Raw genomic sequence first — 19,013 nt, 5'->3', positions numbered from 1 at the left:
ACTTGCCCTCAGCTTTTTTAGCTGTCGCTCCCATCCTCCTCTTTCTGCACTGAGAATGTTTACCCATTGACTCACCACAGGCCATCCTGCTCAGGACAGCTCTAGGTTTTATTTGGGTTTCTTGTAAACCATTGTTTTATTGCCCTGACTGGCCACTGCGTCTTGTATAAATAGTTCTCAGAAGGTTGTTTTGGGGTTTGCTTAATGCTTGCGGTGATTTTTAGTCTGAGCATAGACAGGACTCTGAACAATTGAGAGGGCAGGCTGCTTAGCTTAAGGGAACATTATCAGGTTGGAGCTTATTCAAATTACCTACCTGTGTTATAAACATCCTCAAGTATTAGAGCTATTCAGTCCTAGTTTCTACTATTCATGCATTTTCTGAGATGGGGGAGTTCTTTTTTTTTTTAAATACACTTCATTTGGCCAGAAAAACTGAACAGATTTATTTCACAATTTTCATTCTGCTATGAAGCCCTGTAGCTGCTACTACATTATAAATACAGTTTATTTATATTAGCTTTCTTTTGCTCTATCGTCTTTAAAGAAACCCCATTGTGAATAAACTCACGACATTGCAGGAAATTGCTTACATTTAAATCCAAACTTTTTTTTTCCCTTAAAAAGTTATAAAAAAAGTTTCTACATACTTGTCACAGGCCTACCAATTTTCTTTTCAACAAGACATTTGGCAAAAGCCAACAATGAAAAAGCTTATCCAAAAGTTACATGCCAATATTGATCTCACTATATATAATAGAATAGTATATATGTACTACAGAAATGTTAATTGTGTGCAGATGACTGAATTCAGTAGTTTTGCAAGTGAATTCTGTGAAAAAAAGGGTGCTTTAAATATGCTCTGAGAATACCACTGAGATCAATAAATGGAAACAAAAAGCTCTATAAAACCTCCTTACATTGGAAATGGACACCACTTAAATTAAATTAATTTTAAAATTGATTTGCTCCAATCAGTGCTAACCCCTGAAATGGACACAATTAAACTGATTTAAAGTTAAATTAGACCAATAAAATCACCGTGTGCATTGATGTAAGTGCATGCATGCTAGTGATGTGCTTTCGTTTAATTAGATCCATTTAAAATCAGTTTTCAGTGGAATTTCACATGGCAGACAAGGCCTAGACTCCTTGCTGTCTCTGTTTTAGTTGAACACTAAACTGAGTGAGAAATTCTTCTAGTTAAATCAGGAGCCAAAAGTTTGGCAGAGTTCAGTCTCCGTTCAGGATATCTACAAATATTTATATTGACTGTAAGACGACAAGCTTCCCAGCATCCCCTGGTCCTGCCTCCCTCAACCTCCTTAAATGAGGGGACATTTAGCTATTCAGTCTAAAGGCCTTTTGATAGTACAGCACTTACTGTGAAATGTGTTGTTTGGGTTAGCTGAATGTCTCTGTCACTTATTTCCCAGAGAGGATTTGAAAGTTATATATGTTTAGCAACTACTGTATGCTAAAGACAAATGGATTTCCACATGGTCTCATAATCTGCTGGGAAACTGTCTCTCTCTAATGCTTGAAAAATTGCAGAACAAAAAAGAAACAAACGAAACAGATAAGAAAGCCTTTGGGTTTTGGAAAAGAGATGCATTTGCGGGGCGGGGGGGGGGGGATGTTGAATGTTTGGGGGTTTTCTGCCAAGATCTTGCTTCTATGTTCTTTCATCCCTTATGAAGTTTTTCCCACCATCACTGTCAGTATAAATTACTACCAAGTTAGAAAAATAGCAGCTCCAACCTACTTTGCATAGACATAGCTGTTTCTACAAGGGCATTTAGCTTTAAAAAAAATGAATTAGGTTGTGCATGAGATCTTGGGATAAACAGGTAACGGATCATGGGAGTGGATCCACATGATGGAATTACTGAAACAGCATCTTAAAAACTACGGCCTCAGTGCACCACATGCAGAACCGTAGGTAAAAAACATAAAGGTCATAGTTCTTGACTTAAGTTTTCACAGTGCAAGTCCAAAAACAAATTTACAAATTGTAACTAGCAGCCTACATTAGCCATGTCAGTCTTAAGCAGAGTCCAGGCATATAAATATTCAGAGCTATTGACATTGCCTGCTCACTACTTCCACCCAAACCTGAAGGCATCTAAACTCACTTGGTGTTTCTATTCAGAACTGAATTTCCCCGTGTGATTAGTAGTATGTGTGGAAACGTCTCAGTCCAAACAAGCAGCTGTCTGGCACAAACCTGCTCTCAGCCCTTACACCTGTATTGACAGCACTGTGAGTCCAACACAAGGCACTGCACCATGGCTGTTAAAGAGTGATGGAAATGTGGGAGATCGGAAATGGGTTCTCACCTCAGCCATGGGGGAGCTGAACCCTTACCTAGGATCTCCAAGACACGGGGACGCTGCAGCACCCAGGCTTTCAGGGGGCCGGGAGCAAACACCCCACTGCCAAGGCTGCTCAGCTCAATGGTCAGGAAAGGAGAACCCCTGCAAGCAACACCTAGGTGGCTCTAGAGAGAACATATATGAATGTGTATAAATGTACACAGAGAGAAAGTTCCAAAGATGGATTAGCTATCTTGATGTCTAATGGGTTAACCCTGGTGGACATACTACTTATTATTACTGTATTCAGAATGGGAATGATTCAACTATCCTTGTATTTTCCAAATTATTATCTGAGCCTGTAGTAATATTTAAGTAAAAAAAAAAAAAAAAAAAAAAAAAAAGAAAAAAAGAGGTGTTATGCTTGTTTAAGCTTGTGTTAAATCCATCTGCCCTTGGCATTATAACCAATCAGAGGCAAAGAAAGTCATTTCTCAAAATGACACCAGTACAAGCTATTTAAATTCAAAGAAATGTTTCAAACAAACTTCAATAGGAACAAAGTGAGAGAAGCAAGCAAATTGAGCACTAAAATAAATACCTCATGATCTTGCTTATAGCCAAACAAACAGGGAAATGCATGTGCTCTGGATAGATCATTGCAGAGCAATTTCCAAGGGAAATTCACAAAATACTAAGCTGGCTCTTGCAGTTCGAATGCAATGACATGATGAGTTTCTTGCAAACATGTGCCAGAAAAACTAATCCAAACTGGAAAGAAGAGAGGAAAGCTCCTATGAGACAGTTTTTATAAAAGCTTCATTCAGGGCCTCCACCCTCATGTACTATACCAGCCACCTTAGCTTTTCCACTCTGCCTGGTCCAAGAAAGCACCGACTAGTATATTAGAAATGTTGGCTTTAAAATGTTTGTGAATGGACAGTGACAGCAATATATGCTTTAATAATCAGACACAGATTATCAGATGATTTTTCAGTCAAAATGAGGTACAGAGATTTAGGTCTAACAGATTACAAAATGAGTAAACTAAATTAATATGGATGGGAAAAAAATATGAAAAGATTTCAAATTGCTCAGTCCCTCTGAAAATCAGGCACTTTCTAGTGGAAAAGTATAGTCAGGTCATTAAAAAATAACGTTGGGTATTTGGAGACAGACATTATATCCTGTTCTCAGTCCAGTAAATAGAATTTTTTCACACTTACAACGAGGATTTCAAGCAAAGGCACTTCTCCTTACAGCTGTACAATCAACTTCCTTGGGGAAGGCATTTAACCCCTCAAACTTCAGCATTCCCTTTTCTAAAACAAAACTAGACCATTTCTTACACCACAAGCACATTTGGAATCATAATTAATCCTTCATCAAAATACTGTAAGCTACAACGTTCTACATATATTTCTCATTTTAAAAAAATATTTCTTTAACTAACTCCCCTGCTCTCTAAGTACCTTTCATGTGCAGCATTTGTTTTTTCCTAGGTTATGACTTTATGGCAAGGACCCACCACTACAAGTGAAGAATATCCATGTACTTACAGACCAGTTAAAAATAAGATCATGAATGCTGGTATTACTTATCTGCTCTTCCAGAAAATGAGCAGTGATCTCTTTGCACCTGACAATGTATTTATAATGAAACACAGTTGATACATGCACCTGAAATTCTGGGGACAGATTTTGTGTGGCTGACTTGCTTTCTCTCTCTCCTTCCTTATCCCCAACATGAGGACTCAGCTTTCTCAGGCTTTTTCTGTCTGCTGTCACTTTCATCTCCCTCTCACCTACTGTCACAAATCCACGTATTGAGTGGCAGCAGCTAATAAAACTATGCTCATGGCTTTATGGCTTTGCATAAAACCACTCCATTCTATGCCTTTTTTTTTTTTGCCTTACTTCTGCTGTGGCTCTGTGTACACTCAGTGTACTGAAGAACAAGCATCCCTTGTGATTGTGTGAAATAGCACTTAACAGCTTCACAAAACATATTATTTCTGAAAAGGGTATTTCATTTCTCAAACACGCTGAAATTCATTGAAGTATTTTGTGCCATCTGTTTCCTCTTTGTAAATAAAGTCTTTCTATCATGGCAACCACTATGACAAGCTGCTAATATTTATGAGGACGCAGCAACACTCACAGGAACAGAAAAAGTGACATATATGTGAACACCAAAGAGAATTCATTTCAGGTTAAGGTGAACTTGGAAGCAGCTCCCAGCACCAGAATGAAGACGATATCCTTACACGTATAGCTCTTACATAAATAGATGTCTGTATTCCCATATCCAGCAAAGACCCCCAGGGGATTTCAGCCCATTTCGAGTCAGACCCACCATTTCTCGAATGAGTTCAAAGAACTGTTTAATGACATCTTCATGAGACTGGCCACTCCACCGGCACAGCTGGCTTTCCGGTGAGGTTGGCTGGCTTTTAAGTGGAAACTGTCAGTATCTGCCAAATGGTGGCCAGACACCAGAGCAGACTTAACGATTAGTGGAATACCCCATCCGATGGCTGGATGCGATTTCTCTCTGTGTGTATGTGCACGCTTCACCTGCATGCTACCACATCTGAAGGCTGTGGTGATACCCATACAGGCAGCAGGCAGGCTGTCCTCCCAGGTGAGCCAAAAGGGAGTCAGTCTCCTTCTCGCTGGGTCAGCAGAAGCCTTTTCACGTTTTCCACAGCTGAAAGTTGCTGTGTGCATGTTTTATGTAAGGGTCTGTAAGAGCTGGAGCAGCTTGCTGGCTGCCCACCAGTGAGCTGTGAAACACAGGTGATTAGTTCCAGATGCTGCTTCAGCGCCTTTCCTTCTGTGGAAAGTGTGCAGAAGTCACTTCCTTCAGTTCCATGGGACTCCCGAGAAATGGAAAACACACCAAAAGTCAGAGTGGATTTGTCATCCTTCCCTCAACATCAGGCAGGCTGCAGCAGCAACTAAGACATGTGTGGAAAGACTTCATGATCCAAAGGGATCAGTATTACACTCACTATGGACCTTACAGCTGATTCACAATGGACCTTACAGCAAGAACCAGAACCTCATATTAAGTTCCTGTCCATTGTCACAGCATGCCCAATACTTTGCCAACCCCATGACAGTCCCATTCACACTCTAACAGGGACCTTGCTTTGGACAGGTAAGAGAAGTGCCTTGTGACAGAAACCAGAGGAACAGATAGCTGCTTCAAAACTCACTATATTTTATCTGCCTGTTCATGCCTCCAAACTTTCCCCCTAAGATTTTGACCAACTGCACCAAACCAGTGTTTCAAACTTCTTATGAGTTTTTTTCTCTTAAAAATCTCACTACAGGAAAGCCATTTTTCTCACTGCTTCTGAATTATAAAAAAGCAAATCATGTAGCTGCATCTATCTGATAATTTAGACTACAACATTCACTTGTAAATTCAAAACATTTTATTCTTAGCACACAGTGATCACAATCAGTATATAATCTTGGTAGGACATGCCATTTACATTTCGCATATTCAGGGACAGGGGGGAATCCAGCTTTAATTGTTCATGAAAAAAATGGGGGGATAGAGAAGCTGAGCCTGCAGTTTTTAAACATATCAGAAAATATGATTTCTTAGAGCCTGAAAACATTCCAGTGTAAAATATTTCGGGCTCACGGAAAGGTAATTGTGCAAATATACAGGCCCTGTGTAAACATTAAAGTATTTACAGGATCCTCCAAGGATTTCAGTCAGACAGCTTGTTGGCTCATCTTCACTATCCTTGTCATTATTTTTCTGTATTCATGCTTCTATTGTATATATGTGGTTATGAGGACTGCAGTAACTACCAATTCACTTCCAAGTGCAGTAGGTCAGCAGTGAGCTATTACTCAGCCCCCCACCCTTTCTATCATAGGAGGGTGCTGCTGGCTGGGTCTCCGCAAACCCTCCTCTCAGCCAGCTCCACATTTTCTCCTCATCCACTGCTCTGTGTAAGCCTGCAGATCCTAACCTTGAGGGCACAGCGCCAGCTCCAGCTTTCATACTGGACATTTTAGGAAAGGAAACAGTTAAGGGTGGGAAAGGTTTATTTTAGGTTGGAGGAAGGGTTGTATCTGCTGGTATTCATTGTAGCATGGGAAGAGTAATCTGTTTTATTTGTTCAGACTCCACTCTAAAAATAAACAATAATGCAACTAGAATCTTGGGCATCTTTATATGGTCTTAACAATCTAAATAAATAAAGTCATTTTGATTCATGTAGTACCTTTAGGTAGTAGCCTCATTAAATACTCAAAATTAGAGTAGGTCAAAAATCATCTTCTAGAGTTCACAAGAAATTTTGCCTTTATGAAAGGCCTGTCATTTAAGAACTTGACAATACTTGGCAAAGACAACAGACACTGAAAGCCACACAAAGTATATAGGCACTATTTTCCCTTCTGTAACTGAGACAATTGAAAAATAAATTGGTTTGACCAAAGCAACATATGGAAATGGGGCAGATCTGAAAACAGAACAGTCACTCCTCCTCAGTCTCCTGCTTCCCTCCATATAGCCTTCCTTTTCCTGTCTCATCTGAATATTCATATTAATACAGTTACACTGTTTGCATGTGACTTTTTTCCTAGGACATTATTCAAATTTGGACACTGAAATAACTTCCTACTAAATATGAAATTTGGGGTGAAATTCAACATTAAAAAATTCTGAGAAAATAGTGTCTCTGCTCTCTGAAGATTAAGGCTGAAAAGGCCCACTAGGTCATTTTTGTAGATCACTCAGTGTCACTGAGTCTTGTTTTTCCCCAAAATCCTGTAAAAAAGAGATAATCAGATCTCCTGAAAACTACAAAGCTAAGTAGCCTTGTTCATTACCACCTGCCATAGAGAAAAAAATGCATCAATAACTTAAATATTCAGGTTAATACACTGGAGTAACTCTGCCCAGCAGGAAGGTCACTTTCCATTCATGTTCAGATTAAGACAACCTTCTTCACACAGATTCGTGTGCATCAAGTCTTCACCATTTTTTTTAGGAGCAGTTCGGATAATTTGGAGCCAAAGCACAGTCTGAAGGCCAGAGCGCAGTGACGCAAGCTAGTATCAGCCTCTTGCCGGGTTTGAAAGGACTGCGAAGGGAGACAAGCTGGACTTTCCCAAGAGGTCTGTGGGAGCTGGTGCAGGGGCAGGAGGGAGCAATAAGTCCTTTCACCCTTCCCACATGGGCACCACCAACCCCACATTATAAACAAGGCAAGGTCATGCTGCTGTTCTTCCATGCACATAAAGGGACATCTGGCTCTGCCATAGTATTTTTGTCAGAGGCCAATACTGCATTTATGGCTCCATACAGTTGCTTTTCAGGTAATGGGATCACACTAAACTCAAAACCCAGCACAGGAGAATAGGCAAAGAAAGGCACTAAAAATGGTTCTCTGCCATGTTTGCTTAAGCCTGACACAGAGGCAACTTAAAGCCCAAATGTAATTTTAATAAATCTCACCCACATCTCAACACCTTCCCTCCATCTTTTCTCTAGCAGCCAGGGTTCTCCCCAGACAAAGCGTGGCCTTGTTATAGCAGCTCCCTTTTTCCTTTGTGCAGCCAGAACGGGATCCAGCTTCCACCGCAAACACTCTACAAAAGATGGGCTGGATGCCCTCTGATGTGAAAACATTGCCAAGTCCACCCCCTAATGATGCCTCTCAGGATGAAAGCGCCAAGCAGCCATGAAACACGCCGGCTTCTCAAAGAGGCGAGACGGGATGCACCACGTGCATCTCAGTAAGTTGTCTTTGAATGAACACTGTCATCAGCAAGATGGGTAAGGAATATTAAGGTAGTTGCTAGTCTAGGCCCAAACCAAAAACACCCCCCCTCCGCTGCCAAAATCTGATGATTTTCAAAATCCAAAGTCTCATCTAAAAAGCTCGCTAATTACCCCAAATTTTATAACAGGCCAAACCAGGACCTTGGATCCCAAATAACCCTCAGACTTGGGTTGGCTCAAATTCTGGATCCAATGTTTGCGGTGTGGCTAAGACAAAACTAAAAGGGAGAAATAAAAAAAATCAGCCTTGCTCCATAGATCTTTAATATAGGGCCACCTCTGATACTCTTTAAAAAAATATAATGAGACCACTATAACATATATTCCAGCCAAAATTCTTGGCTCCCAAAAACAGCTTTATATGGTATGCAATACAGAAACACCCAGGAGACACTGTAAGAACTTTGACAAGGCTAATATTAAGCTAGAACAAAACAGAACTACTGGCACCAGCTCCACTCAGCTCTTAAGTAAACTTGTCCCATTAAAAAGTAGCCTCTAAGATATTTTCTCTCTGAAGTGTATAGTAGCTTATAAAAAGGAGGAAGGGTTGCCAAGTTGTAGATGTGTTCAAGTACTCTTTACCCTCATTAAAGAACATTCCCTGGCAGCCAGCAGCTTTGAGTGTTCCAGTGAACCAGATTTTATAAGGGGGGTGTTTATAGTGGTGTGCGATGTAGCTGGAAATCACGGTGCACCGTAGCAGCCCTGCACTAGATATAGCTGTGTTTGGACCCTTATCACCCAGGGCACAGAATACAACAGGCGAGGTGATCAAAGAGGTTCCAAAAAAATAATGAGTATTAAGAAAACACATCCCCAGCCTCTTTGCTCCATACAAAGAAAAGCATCCAGAAATGCCAGCGCCTAAATACGAATTAGGTAGTGAAATACCACTGAGGATCTAGTTCTCACTTCCACCAGTTTCTTATATAGCAATATTTACAGAGATGCCTTCATAGTGAGCACGTACATAATTTAGCTTCTTAATGTACCAACTGATTTCCACAGCAGTTAGGAGTTAAATTCTTTTGTGGATCTGAATCTTAGCGCCGCCCCCCACCTTGTTCATGTAAAGGCTATTTTCTCTTCTCAGTTCAGTGTCTAACACATCCTCTGCCTGGGGATGTTATCCAGCCCTGTAAGAGGAATCAACAAATGATCGAATACAGAAGGTCTTTTCATCCTTAACACCGATGAAGAACTGGGAAAGAGAATATCTGCGCTTTCTCTCTAACAGTATAAGTGCTGAGGACCTCAAAACATGCGTTCTCTTAAGTTTCTCATTTTTCCTCCCTGCTACCAACCAGGCACTGTTTTCAAAAAGCTCTTCGGTTTCAGCTGAAGAAGGATCCCAATTTATGTGGCATTTCTATGCTGTTTAAGCAAGCTGTTAGTTATCCAAATCTTTCACTCTGCATACACAAATACAATTTATCACCTGTTTATAAATACATGCTAGCTACCAGTTCCTAGACAGGTGACCCCTGTCCCTGTTATGATTTGGGGAATCCAGCAACGCACAGTTTATAATTTTGTGATACTATGGAAAAATTAATACCGAACAAAGAGGATGTAGAACCTGCCACACATGTAACTGTAACAGCTGCACTTTCTGAGAGCAGCAATAATATTGCAAATGCTCAGCCAAGCTGACACAACCAAAGAAAGAGGATAGCCTGTGCAAAATGACATCTGGGTGTAGGCATTTGAAGATGAAAATACTCCCAAAGTGTAGCAAACAACTTTGAGTGGAACTTTAAAACAGCAACACATACTCTAAGTGGTCACTCTGAGATTAAAGAAAGACTAGAGAAGCAGATAGGCAGGCTCCCACAGCATCATGTTAGCTGCAGGACCAGTCAGAGAAAAAACAATTGAGAAATCTTGGTCTGCAGGGAAAACACATGAAAAGAAAAGTCATGGCCAGGCACCTTTCTGTAGAACTTTGACTCAAGTTTCAAGGATGCTCAGAGGTGATGAAGAAACAGAGATAAGGAAACATATACAGAGACTAATTTTTTTTTTTACTGTCTTAAATTGTGTATTTCTCATGCTAGGTAAAGTAATAGCACTTTGGTTTTGGAATTCGTAAAAGACTGCACATTAGGCTTCATAATTTGTTTCAGTTATGACATTTTTTACTCTTAAGAGGCAGATTATAAATCCAGAGTTCCCTTGAGTCAATATTTAGTGTTTGGGAGGCCTAAGCTATAAGCCAGATCTAGGGATCAGTCCAAATCCTGGAGGTCTAAGGTGGCTGAATGATGAAGCTTCATTTGTTTGAGGGGATAACAAGGTAACAGACCATCCAAGAAGTATGCTGGAGAGACCAAGAAATGGGCCAGTGCCATAGAATCATAGAGCCATAGAATAGTTTGGGTTGGAAGGAACCTTTGATGATCATCTAGTTCCAACTCCCCTGCCATGGGCAGGGACATCTTTCACTAGATCAGGTTGCTCAAAGTCCCATCCAACGTGGCCTTGAACACTTCCAGGGAGGGTGCATCCACAGCTTCTCAGGGCAACCTGTTCCAGTGTCTCACCACCCTCATCATAATACATGTCTTCCTTATGTCCAATCTAAATCTATCCTATTTTAGTTTAAAACTGTTGCCCCTTGTTCTATCACTACAGGCCCTGGTAAAAAGACTCTCTCCATCTTTCCTATAAGCCTCCTTTAAGTACTGAAAAGCTTCAATAAGGACTCCCCAGAGCCTTCTCTTCTCCAGGCTGAACAACTCTCAGCCTTTCTTCACAAGAGTAGTGTTCCAGCTGTCTTATCATTTTTGTGGCTCTCCTCTGGATCCACTCTAAAAGATCCATCTTTCTTGTACTGAGGACCCCAGAGCTGGATGCAGTACTCCAGGTAGGGTCTCACGAGAGCAGAGTAGAGGGGGAGAATCACCTTCCTTGTCCTGCTGGCCATACTTCTTTTCATGCAGCCCAGGATACAATTGGCTTTCTTAGCAACGACATCTGCCAGTTCAGATGTGTATCAGCCTATTCAGACTATGTCTAAGAGGATTTAGACTAAAACTTGGCAGCCTGTAAAGTGTCTAGCTATAAAATCTTTACCAAGTTGTGATACTATGTATTTTGCTTTAGAGTGTCAGTATATTCTGTGACCCAGTTATCCAGAAACTTTCTTTAATGTTCCTGGAGAGGAAAGGGAAAGGAGTGGGAGGGAAATTAAATTTTATATATATATAAATATATATATATTTGTCCTTCAAGTGAATACGACCTCATTCTGAATCAGGAAAGCAGCCATAATTCTTTCCACGGACTTGTCATCTAACTGGAATACCATGGGAAACTTTATGACTTCTTCCCCTCTGTTTTATCTGCCATGGTACATACAGAAGTCATCCATAATGTCACAGATTGTTTTTATTTCCTCCTACCACATCACTGGCTCTTTTTCCTCTCATGTCAAATACAGTTAGATTATACCCAGCATTCAATGTGCCCAACTCAGATATGGCTACATTTGGAAGAAAGTTATAAAGTGTGGACAGAACAAGTCGCCAATGTTTTATTCTTCTAAAGGGCCATTTGAAACTAAGAGATGGTCCAGTAGACCTCAATACTGGGAGAAATGACAGTTACAGTGTCCTGCAAATAACTTTGGTTGTGGATATATACTACCCAAATACACCTTAAGGAAAGCAAAAAGTCTTTCTATGGTAAAGAAATAAATTCATTTTTCCTTCTATTTCTTCACCACATTACCTAATTCATTCCTAGAGAATATTGTAAAGAATCAGTGTTTCTGCTAATTATTTTATAGAAGACAATAGTACAGACTTCTCACTACCTACAGATAAATGTAGACCCAGCACCTCCATTTAGGAGAGAAAATGGTTCTTATTACCAGTTATAAATGCCCATGAACAGACTGAAGTTTTAGATACTGGTTCACACACTGGAAGACAAACAGGACAGGTTGGATTAATATAAGTTAAAAAATTAAAACCGTAACTTTTTTCCAAGCTGTTCATTTAGTCTATAGTCAGTGGAGGCACTTCCAGAAGACAATTCTTCCTACCTGCCTTAAATTGCTATCCTTAGGTGGCAGGAATCGCTGCCTGAAAATGTAAATGTTATGGTACCAAACACACAGGAAGCCCAGACTAGTCATCCAGAAGTTGGGTAAGGCAAACTCCTCCATAAGGGATTCTACATACTCTGTTGTTCCGCTGCTCTGCGGCATCTGCTCACAAGAAACAGGGTCAAAACTGTCTGTGAAAACCTCTACTAGATTCTCCATTGAACCAATTGGACCACGAATAAACAGCATCTAACTGGGCATAGTAGAGCACTTACTGCCCTCAGGACTCTGGTGACCTACCACAAACTCGAAAAGAAAGGGAGTGTCTTTTGTTCTATTTGTACAGCACATTACACTGTGGGGACGTTGTTCAGGATCAGGATCTCCTTTTACTCCTTTGTCCCTCCAAGCTCCAGGTCTCAAAGAATCCACACAGTCTCTGTGCAGAACATGATACAGAAAACTTACAGATCGGCAGCATAAGAGACGTCACCATTTTCTCCTGTGACGAACAAAAGGTTCCACATCCAAGTAGGGAATGCGTTTCAGCTTCAGGAGGGAACTGCACAGGGATGTGTTGAACAAGTCACCAACCATCTTGGCCACCATGACAGCCAGCATTATCAGTAGCAAGGACTGGACATCATTTGTGATCTCTACCTAAGGAGAAAAGAGAAAAAAGGACTTTCTATTTTTTTTCATATACCTGGAGACAATGTCAATGGTCCACGCATTGGACTACCTACTTCTTTCCTGAGGGAACAGGAAGCAATTCAGCCTGCTAAAAGTGGAAGGGCGCTCCCCCTCCTTTCCCAGGGACAGGTAATCAATCAACACTTCCACAGAGAGTCTTGGCTGATGCAGTGACAGCTCCCCCTCCCGTTCCTATCAGCTTGAAGCACTGCATTCACATTAAAACTCACATCTGATTCTCATATTTCAGGTGGCTTGTGATAATTTTGAAGTATCAGAGGAGGGTAAGAAGAGATGGAGTAGCCAGATTGCTTAAAATAGCTTGGCATTGTGACAAATATTTAAAAATGCAAACAAATCCAAATATTTTTTCTTTCTTGCTGAGCTCAGGAGATATAAAATTGTTTTCCCATACTGCTGCTTCCTGACAGAACAAGGTCCTTGTACAAACATTGCCTTGAAGGATGCCAGAAAAGGGAACAAGAAGCTTTCAACAGAAGTCCAGCTCAGGAGATCAAGCAGCAGGAACATCACACAGTTACCGTGCTGAACAACGTGCGGCAGTACAAGGCATGCTGCAGGCATCCCTGTCCCGTGATCACAAATCTATGAAAGTTGCACTGCAGCGCCCGTTGTAGAGAAACAGAGTATATGCACAGGTTATGGTATCTCACCTAAAACATCTTACCTAAGTATACTTGCACTTTCTCCCTATGTAGTGAGGGTATGGTCAGATGAGTGGCAAAATATGTAGCATGTTTTAATACTTTATCCCACTTCAATTATTTGTTTTTCCCTCCGCGGTTAGACACAGCCACCATAACAGTATTGTTAGCTCACTGCTACACAAAGGCAGACTGAGCTCACTTGATCTACTACTGCAAATGCCTAGCAGCTCTGGTGGCAGTGACTTAACGAAGCACATCAATACAACTGCCTTTGAATAAAGGATTCAGAGTGAAACCTCATACACAAAGTAAAGAGTAATGTGAATGCACTGAATACTGCTTATGCCCAATTCACAACAAAGTCAAATATTTTTCATGGTGAAAATGACTGCACAGAAATATTCTCTTTACACTACCTTAGCAAGACTTTTTAGTAAAAACTGCTATTTCCTTTCACTTCCCACTATTTCCCCTACCATTGCATCCTATTAAAAAGGGAAATTCATTTAGCAATTATCCTGGGATTAAATATGCAAACTTTCCTCATAACACTAAGAGGCTTTTGCCCAGAAACTTCTGTCCAATTCAGACAAAATGAATTGAAGCACATTGCCTCATTAGCCAGAGATTGTTAAGTACACCAAGAATCTACATTCAGAGAATGCCAATAAACACACTTCTGCCTGATAAGCTGTAGCAAATTTATCCAGGCTTATACTTTCACCCTCCTTCTGTCTCTGTTCTGTGTTTGAAAAGATAACATCCAGGATGATTTACAGTATATCCCACTGAGGGACTCATATGGCATGGTCAGACGTGTACGACAGGGTCATGCAACTGTCCTTTCTGCTTGGACATAGCCAGGGATTTCTAATAACACCACAACATTCTTTGAATGTCTCTTTAAACCTAGTATTCAACTGTTTTATTTAAAAACACCAGGAACATGTCAGTTGAAAGGAAAACAGCAACTATGGGATTTTAAGAATTGCTTCATCATATCTGCCGCAACTCATCCACACAGATGGAGAGTCCTTTATTGTGGATTCCTTTTAAGGTTTATTTTAAAAGTATTTTGCTATGGGGAACTCTTCTGGAATAAAACAAGCATTAAAAATTCATGTAAAAACACTCTAAAAAGCTATAAAAACATTCTAAAACTCTAGATTTAAAAACTCTTGAAACTCTAACTCTAAAAAACACTCTAAGTGATTGCTTTAACCTATACAGAATATCTCCAGAACAGCAAGAACCAGAGCCTGGCTTTCTAGGCTCCCCTTCTTTTTTTTCATCCCACTTTATCCCTTCCTCCTGCCCTCCCATCCTCTAGCGGGAACAGTCAAGCTGGCCTGGCCCCGGGCCCTCATCCTTTATTGTCGCAAACATTCAGCAGCATTTTACATCTGGTATTGAGAAACGTTGAGGCTTGTGCTGAATTTTTGCAGCCCTGCAGCCCTCCTGAGTGCTGGGATCAGGGGGAATGTGGTTCCTCTCTACAACAGCGCTCAGATGCTGGACCATCGGATGCTCGGATGGTCCGAATGCTCAGACCAAGTGCCTCTGGGTTCAGCATCAGACTTCACCTCCTCCAGGAGTTAACGCCGGCTGAGTAGAAATGCTGTTTATCTTTGGCAGGCTAGTACGGCTGAGGTCATTAAAGAAAGACATATTAAAAGCATTTTGAGCAATATATTTTGTATGTAAGTAAATTTAAACTGTGGCCAAAATAGAGGTGATAGAGTTGTCCTGAACTCTCACTACAGATGGAAATCAGAGAGTAAATTTTTGTGATACGAGATTTTCTTGGAAATAGGCAATACTAGAGCAAAAACATAAAGCAAATCTTCAGACGAATTAGAAATCATTGAAATATGAGCATGAAAAACAGATAAAATGATTTCTAAAATTTCAAGAAAACTTTGCATGGAAATTTAACCCATTATGAGAGCCTGTACACCAATGCACGCAGCATGTGGAATAAACAGGAGGAGTTGGAAATCCATGTTCGGTCGGGGGGCTATGATCTAGTGGCAATTACAGACACTTGGTGGGAAGCCTCGCATGACTGGAATGTGGTCATGGATGGCTATGTCCTGTTCAGGAAAGACAGGCCACTAAGGAGAGGTGGTGGAGTTGCTCTTTATGTGAGTGAGCAGCTAGAATGTATTGAGTTCTGTCCAGAGGCAGATCAGGAGCGAGCTGAGAGTTTGTGGGTGCGAATTAAGGGGCAGGCTGGCAGGGGTGATACTGTTGTGGGTGTCTATTACAGGCCACCGGATCAGGATGAGGAGGGTGATGAGGCCTTCTACAGGCAGCTGAGAGCAGTCTCGCAATTACAGGGCCTGGTTGTCATGGGGGATTTCAACTACCCTGATATTTGCTGGGAGGCCTACTCAGCCAGCCATCCTCAGTCCAGGAGGTTCCTCCAGTGCATTGATGATAACTTTCTGATGCAAATGGTGGATGAGCCAACTAGGAGAGGAGCGCTGCTGGATCTTATCCTTACTAACAAGGAGGGTCTGGTTGAAGAGGTGAAGGTTGAGGGCAGCCTTGGTTGTAGTGACCACGAGATGGTAGAGTTCAGGATCTCATGTGGCAGGAACAGAATAGCTAGCAGAATCACAACCCTGGACTTCAGGAGGGCCAACTTTGGCCTTTTCAAGCAATTGCTAGGGGAAATCCCATGGGACAGGGTACTAGAAGGTAAGGGGGCCCAAGATAGTTGGTTAGCATTCAAGGACTGCTTCTTCCAAGCTCAAGATCAGAGCATCCCAGCAGGTAGGAAGTCAAGGAAGGGTACCAGGAGACCTGCATGGTTAAACAGGGAACTGCTGGGCAAACTCAAGTGGAAGAAGAGGGTGTACAGATCATGGAAGGAGGGGCTGGCCACTTGGGAGGAATATAAGTCTGTTGTCAGAGGATGTAGGGAAGCAACTAGGAAAGCTAAGGCCTCCTTGGAATTAAACCTTGCAAGAGAGGTCAAGGACAACAGAAAGGGCTTCTTCAAATACATTGCAGGTAAAGCCAACACTAGAGGCAATGTAGGCCCACTGATGAATGAGGTGGGGGTCCTGGAGACAGAGGATAAAAAGAAGGCGGAGTTACTGAATGCCTTCTTTGCCTCTGTCTATACTGTTGGAGGCTGTCCTGAGGAGCCCCGGACCCCTGAGGCCCCAGAAGAAGTCAGGATAGAGGAGGAATCTGTCTTGGTAGATGAGGGCTGGGTCAGGGACCAATTAAGCAACCTGGACGTCCATAAATCCATGGGCCCTGATGAGATGCACCCGCAGGTGCTGAGGGAGCTGGCGGAAGTCATTGCTAGGCCACTCTCCATCATCTTTGCTAAGTCGTGGGCAACAGGAGAGGTGCCTGAGGACTGGAGGAAAGCGAATGTCACTCCAGTCTTCAAAAAGGGCAAGAAGGAGGACCCGGGTAACTATAGACCGGTCAGCCTCACCTCCATCCCCGGAAAGGTGATGGAACAACTTGTTCTTGGTGCTGTCTCTAGGCACATCAACGATAGGGGGATAATTTGGGGCACTCAGCATGGCTTCACCAAGGGGAAGTCATGCTCAACCAACTTGATAGCCTTTTATGAGGATGTTACCCGGTGGATAGATGATGGTAAAGCTGTGGATGTGGTCTATCTTGATTTCAGTAAAGCTTTTGACACGGTCTCCCACAGCATCCTCACAGCTAAACTGAGGAAGTGTGGTCTGGATGATTGGGTAGTGAGGTGGATTGTGAACTGGCTGAAGGAAAGAAGCCAGAGAATGGTGGTCAATGGGACAGAGTCCAGTTGGAGGTCTGTGTCTAGCGGAGTCCCGCAAGGGTCGGTTCTGGGACCAGTTCTATTCAATATATTCATTAATGACTTGGATGAGGGATTAGAGTGCGCTGTCAGCAAGTTCGCTGATGACACAAAACTGGGAGGAGTGGCTGACGCGCCGGAAGGCTGCGCAGCCATTCAGAGAGATCTGGACAGGCTGGAGAGTTGGGCAGGGAGAAATTTAATGAAATATAACAAGGGCAAGTGTAGAGTCCTGCATCTGGGCAAGAACAACCCCATGTACCAGTACAAGTTGGGGGCAGAGCTGTTGGAGACCAGCGTAGGGGAAAGGGACCTGGGGGTCCTAGTGGACAGCAGGATGACCATGAGCCAGCAATGTGCCCTTGTGGCCAAGAAGGCCAATGGCATCCTGGGGTGTATTAGAAGGGCTGTGGTCAGCAGGTCAAGAGAGGTTCTCCTCCCCCTCTACTCTGCCCTGGTGAGGCCGCATCTGGAGTATTGTGTCCAGTTCTGGGCCCCTCAGTTCAAGAAGGACAGGGAACTGCTAGAGAGAGTCCAGCGCAGAGCCACGAAGATGATTAAGGGAGTGGAACATCTCCCTTATGAGGAGAGGCTGAGGGAGCTGGGTCTCTTTAGCTTGGAGAAGAGGAGACTGAGGGGTGACCTCATTAATGTTTATAAATATGTAAAGGGCAAGTGTCATGAGGATGGAGCCAGGCTCTTCTCAGTGACATCCCTTGACAGGACAAGGGGCAATGGGTGCAAGCTGGAACACAGGAGGTTCCACTTAAATATGAGGAAAAACTTCTTTACAGTGAGGGTGACCAAACACTGGAACAGGCTGCCCAGAGAGGTTGTGGAGTCTCCTTCTCTGGAGACATTCAAAACCCGCCTGGACGCGTTCCTGTGTGATATGGTCTAGGCAATCACGCCCGGGCAGGGGGATTGGACTAGATGATCTTTCGAGGTCCCTTCCAATCCCTAACATTCTGTGATTCTGTGATTCTGTGATGAGAGCTTAAGAAAAGGTGAAGATGTACACTAATTACAGTTCAAGTTATTTATGAAGCCCAGTCTAAAGAAAGACTTTTATTAAAAAATTGACTTGATTTCACATCCAGGTATTTGGAAAGCTAGAGAAAACCTTATTTCCTTCTTATTGGGGGTTCTCATGTTGTGGGAGAACATTTATTAGCTATAGGAGCATATGAAATAATACAAGAATAAACTCCAGGGATCAAATCAGAAATGCTGGGGAAGGGAATCGCAACAAAGAAAGAGTCACACACAAAAGATGCAGTCACTCATATAAGAAAAAAGAAAAAGTATGCTGCTCTTAGTGCTAGAGAAAAAGGAAGAACTCATCAAAAACTGTAGCTAAAACGTAAGTCCATTAATGACACGTATGATGGCAATGCAGCAGCAAACTTCTCCTTAGGGTATCTTGATAAAACTCAAGGAAGCACAAGTTAATCCAAGAACTGTGATAGATTCAAGTCGTCTTATATAAACACATGGACACACACAGACCTACACGCTCACACACATATGTGCTCTTCATAAGGCTTTATTAGTATTCCCTGTTTAGAGAAGGGCCATCTGCTCCCCGCTGAGAGAGACAAAGTGCAGAGCCTCAGGACTCGGCTGCATGAGGAAGTGAGCACGCGGTGAGCTTGGGT

At 42.2% G+C, this 19,013-nt stretch overlaps 1 protein-coding gene across 1 annotated transcript in view; it reads right to left on the bottom strand.

Moving 5' to 3' along the window:
- LOC137661643 (chloride channel protein C-like) overlaps positions 1–19,013 on the bottom strand; it is a 94,459-nt gene that overhangs the window by 24,126 nt on the left and 51,320 nt on the right. The window contains 1 exon segment of the mRNA XM_068397261.1: positions 12,677–12,843. Coding sequence (XP_068253362.1) covers positions 12,677–12,843 — 167 coding nt within the window.

The sequence above is a fragment of the Nyctibius grandis genome, chromosome 3, assembly GCF_013368605.1.
Source record: "Nyctibius grandis isolate bNycGra1 chromosome 3, bNycGra1.pri, whole genome shotgun sequence".
Classification (NCBI taxonomy): Eukaryota; Metazoa; Chordata; class Aves; order Nyctibiiformes; family Nyctibiidae; genus Nyctibius; species Nyctibius grandis.
The sequence above is the reverse complement of the archived record's forward strand: the minus strand, read 5'-3'. Positions and strand labels throughout refer to the sequence as shown.